This window comes from Electrophorus electricus, chromosome 4 (assembly GCF_013358815.1).
Source record: "Electrophorus electricus isolate fEleEle1 chromosome 4, fEleEle1.pri, whole genome shotgun sequence".
Lineage (NCBI taxonomy): Eukaryota > Metazoa > Chordata > Actinopteri > Gymnotiformes > Gymnotidae > Electrophorus > Electrophorus electricus.
The window spans coordinates 3,019,185-3,026,684 of record NC_049538.1 but is presented as its reverse complement, the minus strand read 5'-3'; the positions used below and the strand labels follow the sequence as shown (position 1 = coordinate 3,026,684).

The 7,500-nt window shown below is 48.3% G+C and overlaps 1 protein-coding gene across 10 annotated transcripts in view; it reads right to left on the bottom strand.

Annotated features, from left to right (window-relative positions):
* Positions 1-7,500, bottom strand: part of LOC113590714 (RNA binding protein fox-1 homolog 3-like) — a 222,951-nt gene that overhangs the window by 13,010 nt on the left and 202,441 nt on the right. For 8 of the 10 annotated variants that reach the window (XM_035525383.1, XM_035525379.1, XM_035525376.1 and 5 more), the window contains one exon: positions 4,340-4,398. The exons of the other annotated variants lie outside the window; for them this stretch is intronic. In XM_035525383.1, coding sequence (XP_035381276.1) covers positions 4,340-4,398 — 59 coding nt within the window. The remainder of the gene's footprint in view (positions 1-4,339; positions 4,399-7,500) is intronic. 10 annotated transcript variants of the gene reach the window in all.

The following is a 7,500-nucleotide window of genomic DNA, read 5'->3' as shown; positions in this document are numbered from 1 at the left end:
TGTCACTGTGTGAGTGGTGTGTGTGTACCTGTCACTGTGTGAGTGGTGTGTGTGTGTACCTGTCACTGTGTGAGTGGTGTGTGTGTGTACCTGTCACTGTGTGAGTGGTGTGTGTGTGTACCTGTCACTGTGAGTGGTGTGTGTGTGTACCTGTCACTGTGAGTGGTGTGTGTGTGTGTACCTGTCACTGTGAGTGGTGTGTGTGTGTGTGTGTACCTGTCACTGTGTGAGTGGTGTGTGTGTACCTGTCACTGTGTGAGTGGTGTGTGTGTGTACCTGTCACTGTGTGAGTGGTGTGTGTGTACCTGTCACTGTGAGTGGTGTGTGTGTACCTGTCACTGTGTGAGTGGTGTGTGTGTGTGTGTGTGTACCTGTCACTGTGTGAGTGGTGTGTGTGTGTACCTGTCACTGTGTGAGTGGTGTGTGTGTATCTGTCACTTTGTGAGCGGTGTGTGTGTGTACCTGTCACTGTGTGAGTGTGGTGTGTGTGTACCTGTCACTGTGTGAGTGGTGTGTGTGTACCTGTCACTGTGTGAGTGGTGTGTGTGTGTGTGTACCTGTCACTGTGTGAGTGGTGTGTGTGTGTACCTGTCACTGTGTGAGTGGTGTGTGTGTGTACCTGTCACTGTGAGTGGTGTGTGTGTGTGTACCTGTCACTGTGAGTGGTGTGTGTGTGTGTGTGTACCTGTCACTGTGTGAGTGGTGTGTGTGTGTACCTGTCACTGTGAGTGGTGTGTGTGTGTGTACCTGTCACTGTGTGAGTGGTGTGTGTGTGTACCTGTCACTGTGTGAGTGGTGTGTGTGTACCTGTCACTGTGAGTGGTGTGTGTGTACCTGTCACTGTGTGAGTGGTGTGTGTGTGTGTGTGTGTGTGTACCTGTCACTGTGTGAGTGGTGTGTGTGTGTACCTGTCACTGTGTGAGTGGTGTGTGTGTATCTGTCACTTTGTGAGCGGTGTGTGTGTGTACCTGTCACTGTGTGAGTGTGGTGTGTGTGTACCTGTCACTGTGTGAGTGGTGTGTGTGTACCTGTCACTGTGTGAGTGGTGTGTGTGTGTGTACCTGTCACTGTGTGAGTGGTGTGTGTGTGTACCTGTCACTGTGTGAGTGGTGTGTGTGTGTACCGGTCACTGTGAGTAGTGTGTGTGTGTACCTGTCACTGTGAGTGGTGTGTGTGTGTGTACCTGTCACTGTGAGTGGTGTGTGTGTGTGTACCTGTCACTGTGTGAGTGGTGTGTGTGTGTGTGTGTGTGTGTGTACCTGTCACTGTGTGAGTGGTGTGTGTGTGTACCTGTCACTGTGTGAGTGTGGTGTGTGTACCTGTCACTGTGTGAGTGGTGTGTGTGTACCTGTCACTGTGTGAGTGGTGTGTGTGTGTACCTGTCACTGTGTGAGTGTGGTGTGTGTACCTGTCACTGTGTGAGTGTGGTGTGTGTGTACCTGTCACTGTGTGAGTGTGGTGTGTGTGTGTACCTGTCACTGTATGAGTGGTGTGTGTGTACCTGTCACTGTGTGAGTGTGATGTGTGTGTACCTGTCACTGTGTGAGTGTGGTGTGTGTGTACCTGTCACTGTTTGAGTGTGGTGTGTGTGTACCTGTCACTGTGTGAGTGGTGTGTGTACCTGTCACTGTGTGAGTGTGGTGTGTGTGTACCTGTCACTGTGTGAGTGGTGTGTGTGTGTACTTGTCACTGTGTGAGTGTGTGTGTGTGTGTACCTGTCACTGTGTGAGTGGTGTGTGTGTACCTGTGACTGTGTGAGTGGTGTGTGTGTGTACCTGTCACTGTGTGAGTGGTGTATGTACCTGTCACTGTGTGAGTGTGGTGTGTGTGTACCTGTCACTGTGTGAGTGGTGTGTGTGTGTACCTGTCACTGTGTGAGTGGTGTGTGTATACCTGTCACTGTGTGAGTGGTGTGTGTGTGTGTACCTGTCACTGTGTGAGTGGTGTGTGTACCTGTCACTGTGTGAGTGGTGTGTGTGTGTGTGTGTGTGTGTGTACCTGTCACTGTGTGAGTGGTGTGTGTGTACCTGTCACTGTGTGAGTGGTGTGTGTGTGTGTACCTGTCACTGTGTGAGTGGTGTGTGTGTGTACCTGTCACTGTGTGAGTGGTGTGTGTGTGTACCTGTCACTGTGAGTGGTGTGTGTGTGTACCTGTCACTGTGAGTGGTGTGTGTGTGTGTACCTGTCACTGTGAGTGGTGTGTGTGTGTGTGTACCTGTCACTGTGTGAGTGGTGTGTGTGTGTGTGTGTGTGTACCTGTCACTGTGTGAGTGGTGTGTGTGTGTACCTGTCACTGTGTGAGTGTGGTGTGTGTACCTGTCACTGTGTGAGTGGTGTGTGTGTACCTGTCACTGTGTGAGTGTGGTGTGTGTACCTGTCACTGTGTGAGTGTGGTGTGTGTGTACCTGTCACTGTGTGAGTGTGGTGTGTGTGTACCTGTCACTGTATGAGTGGTGTGTGTGTACCTGTCACTGTGTGAGTGTGATGTGTGTGTACCTGTCACTGTGTGAGTGTGGTGTGTGTGTACCTGTCACTGTGTGAGTGTGGTGTGTGTGTACCTGTCACTGTTTGAGTGTGGTGTGTGTGTACCTGTCACTGTGTGAGTGGTGTGTGTACCTGTCACTGTGTGAGTGGTGTGTGTGTACCTGTCACTGTGTGAGTGGTGTGTGTGTACCTGTCACTGTGTGAGTGGTGTATGTACCTGTCACTGTGTGAGTGTGGTGTGTGTGTACCTGTCACTGTGTGAGTGGTGTGTGTGTGTACCTGTCACTGTGTGAGTGGTGTGTGTATACCTGTCACTGTGTGAGTGGTGTGTGTGTGTGTACCTGTCACTGTGTGAGTGGTGTGTGTACCTGTCACTGTGTGAGTGGTGTGTGTGTGTGTGTGTGTGTACCTGTCACTGTGTGAGTGGTGTGTGTGTACCTGTTACTGTGTGAGTGGTGTGTGTGTACCTGTCACTGTGTGAGTGGTGTGTGTGTACCTGTCACTGTGTGAGTGGTGTGTATGTTTGTGTACCTGTCACTGTGTGAGTGGTGTGTGTGTACCTGTCACTGTGTGAGTGGTGTGTATGTTTGTGTACCTGTCACTGTGTGAGTGGTGTGTGTGTGTGTGTGTACCTGTCACTGTGTGAGTGGTGTGTGTGTGTGTACCTGTCACTGTGTGAGTGGTGTGTGTGTACCTGTCACTTTGTGAGCGGTGTGTGTGTGTGTACCTGTCACTGTGTGAGTGTGGTGTGTGTGTACCTGTCACTGTGTGAGTGGTGTGTGTGTACCTGTCACTGTGTGAGTGGTGTGTGTGTGTGTACCTGTCACTGTGTGAGTGGTGTGTGTGTGTACCTGTCACTGTGTGAGTGGTGTGTGTGTGTACCTGTCACTGTGAGTGGTGTGTGTGTGTACCTGTCACTGTGAGTGGTGTGTGTGTGTGTACCTGTCACTGTGAGTGGTGTGTGTGTGTGTGTACCTGTCACTGTGTGAGTGGTGTGTGTGTGTGTGTGTGTGTGTACCTGTCACTGTGTGAGTGGTGTGTGTGTGTACCTGTCACTGTGTGAGTGTGGTGTGTGTACCTGTCACTGTGTGAGTGGTGTGTGTGTACCTGTCACTGTGTGAGTGGTGTGTGTGTACCTGTCACTGTGTGAGTGTGGTGTGTGTACCTGTCACTGTGTGAGTGTGGTGTGTGTGTACCTGTCACTGTGTGAGTGTGGTGTGTGTGTACCTGTCACTGTATGAGTGGTGTGTGTGTACCTGTCACTGTGTGAGTGTGATGTGTGTGTACCTGTCACTGTGTGAGTGTGGTGTGTGTGTACCTGTCACTGTGTGAGTGTGGTGTGTGTGTACCTGTCACTGTTTGAGTGTGGTGTGTGTGTACCTGTCACTGTGTGAGTGGTGTGTGTACCTGTCACTGTGTGAGTGGTGTGTGTGTACCTGTCACTGTGTGAGTGGTGTGTGTGTGTACCTGTCACTGTGTGAGTGGTGTATGTACCTGTCACTGTGTGAGTGTGGTGTGTGTGTACCTGTCACTGTGTGAGTGGTGTGTGTGTGTACCTGTCACTGTGTGAGTGGTGTGTGTATACCTGTCACTGTGTGAGTGGTGTGTGTGTGTGTACCTGTCACTGTGTGAGTGGTGTGTGTACCTGTCACTGTGTGAGTGGTGTGTGTGTGTGTGTGTGTGTGTGTGTGTGTACCTGTCACTGTGTGAGTGGTGTGTGTGTACCTGTTACTGTGTGAGTGGTGTGTGTGTACCTGTCACTGTGTGAGTGGTGTGTATGTTTGTGTACCTGTCACTGTGTGAGTGGTGTGTGTGTGTGTGTGTACCTGTCACTGTGTGAGTGTGGTGTGTGTACCTGTCACTGTATGCAGTAGCAGTGGCAGGCTGGGCATATCTGTACGCTGTATAGCCTCCCTGTAGGGACACAAACACACATCCATACACAACCCCAAACAGTTAGCAAGAAGATATCAACAACACGCCATCTCACCATTTACCTACAGAAACATGTTCAAGCAAAACATTGGGAGGAGAGGCAGTGTAAACCAACAAATCAATATTAAAAAAGAAGAAAATAAACCGTTTCAGAATGTAAAGTCTCTACCTGTAGAATTAAATTCAGGTGATTAATTCAAAATGACACTGATAATAACAGCAGCTACTTAAAAATAAATTACAGCAGTTTGAAAATTCCTAGCGATCCCAAATTGTCCTGCAGGGTTGCCACCAGAGGGCGGTGTGAATCAGAACCCACGCAGAGCCTTTACTTCATTACTGCTGAAGAGTTCCAGTGTGTACCTGAAGCTCAGAGCTGGGTGCACGTGTGGGATTGTGGGTATGGCTGTGTGTGAGTGTGCATCTGCGGCACACTGTGTCACTGCATGTGCTTTCTTTGTGTGAGTCTCTGCATTTGTATGTGTGTGTGTATTTGTGTGTGTGTGTCCACATCCCCAGACAGTATGTGTTGCTGTTTATATGTGTATGTGAGTTTTTGTGTGTCTGCGTGTGTAATGGAGCCAGCCCATGCCTTTGCGTGTGTGTGCGTGTGTGTGTGTGTGTGTGTGTGTGTGTGTGTGTGTGTGTGTGTGTGTGTGTGTGTGTTAGGTAGTGCTGCATTATTAAACACTCTATTTGCTTGCACCTGCTGGATTTCGGGTCCCGTCTCTGTTGCTGTTACGCCACTGTGGAACGCTAAAGTGGAGACGTGGGAGTTCACATCTGCCTGACACTTTCAACAGGAAAATGGAAACATTTTAGGTTTGTAAGTCTAACTGAACACCTGCACAGTCATGAACTGAATAATAAATACAGTGCACGAGCACGTGTGAAGTGCACGAGCACACGTCCTCCAAGCCAGTGCACGAGGGGAATAAATAAGTGACCTGATTGGCCGGACTGCGAAATCAGGTCAGAGGGCGAGTGGGGAGCTGCACGGTCATGTGACCTCTGTCCCACAGGAGCAGGAAGTGAAGAGGAGGGGTTGTGGGGCCTTCCTGTGGGAGTTTGCTGATTGGAGCCATAGTCTGCACATGCACGGGCCGATAAATCACACACACATGGTACAATAAATCAGCCTGTCACACACCGCACGGCGTATATCAGGTCATGGGTTTGCGTGTGTGTGTGTGTGTGTGGGTGCAGACTCTGCTTGTATTACTGTTTGTCTTTTACTTCAAAAGTGATGATTTATCTATCTCTTCTCTAATTATGTTATCTTGCATTCTTATATCATTGAAATATTCCATTTATATATGTGTATGCATATGGGTGCATATGGGTGTATGTGTGTGAAGAACCACAGGATCATCTGCACTGTTAGAATGAGTGCATACTGCTCTCTAAACCCTGACCCCTAACCCCTGACCCACATGAGCAGGGTCTCGCAATGTGACTCTTTGCTCTGTGTAAACACAGTGAGGTCCACACTGGTCCATCTGTCTCTGTCCACATCGGTAAGATATTGTGTCATCATGTAAGGACTTCTGAGTCTGACTCCTAAACATCATTAGCATTGTATCTTTGTAGTCGGGAGTCAGTGTGTGTGTGTGTGTGTGTGTGTGTGTGTGTGTGTGTGTTTAATCCTGGCTCCACATAGAGGACAGGACAGAGAGGTTGAAGACAGCTGCAGGCACCGAATGACCCTCAGACCCCCCCGAGGGTAACAGAAGGAACTACCCCTGCCAAAGGTGCCACAGGCAGCGGTATTAAAGTAGCAGCAGAGCAGAAGAGGAACGCATGTCTGAGTGAGTGATGGGATAGCCTATTACTGCTCTGATCTCTTACCACACACACACACACACACAGCTGTCCCATCTCCAGAACATTAGGGCCGGGCCCTCCCACACACACTCACACGCTCACACACTCACGCAAACAGCAGCACCGGAGAGAAAATTAATCCTTTTATCTGTTCTTGCTCTGCCTTATCACTCACACTCTGGTGGCCATCCAAATGTCTCCCAGTCCACAGAGAAAGAGAGAGAGAGAGAGAGAGAGAGAGAGACACACATATAGAATGAGAGAGAGAGAGAGAGAGAGAGAGAGAGAGAGAGAGAGAGAGGCGAGAGAGAAAGATATAGATGGAAAGAAATTATTGCTGTTGTAGTTTATATTATTGTTATTACTATGAGTAGTAGGGGTAGTAGTATTGTCATATTATTATTATTATTATTATTATTATTATTATCCCAATATGATATTTGCTGATACATGATTTTAATGCTTTAATGATCTTTTTTTTTTTTTTTACCACGTTAATTTCTTCATCAAAGCTTTGGCAATATAAATGTGAATATGCCATTAAGGTATTATTGATCTGAATTCAATTTAATTGAAAGAGAGAGAGGTGAGGTAGGGAGGTGAAGTAGAGGTGAGGTAGGGTGCTGTAGCTGTGTCATAAACTGTTAGTGTAGTCTGAGGTGCCAAAACTCACCTTGACATTAACCTAAATACACACACACCCACGGAGTAGTCTGAAGTCACAGATCTACACAGGCACTCACACACGCACGCACACACACATTCACGTAGTAAACTGAGGACACAGATCTACACACACACACAAACTGATGTAGTGAACTGAGGACACAGATCTACACACACACACACACACACACACGCACTGATGTAGTAAACTGAGGACACAGATCTACACACACACACACACACACACACACACACACTCACGATGCAAACAGATCTGCATACACACACACATGCGGGTTCCAAGGACCCTGAGTATCAGTGTATAATGAGGCTTGCGGCTCTGTGAGATTTTCTGTGTGAGATGGCAGTGTTGTGTGTGCATGTGTGTATGTATGTGTGCATGTATGTGTGTGTATGTATGCCTGTTTGTATGTGTGTATGTATGCCTGTTTGTATGTGTGCATGTATGCCTGTTTGTATGTGTGTATGTATGTGTGTTTGTATGTGTGTATGTGTGTGTATATGCATGTGTGTGTATGTGTGTGTGTGTGTGTGTGTGTGTGTGTCTCAGCTGGTGACAGGAAACTGCAG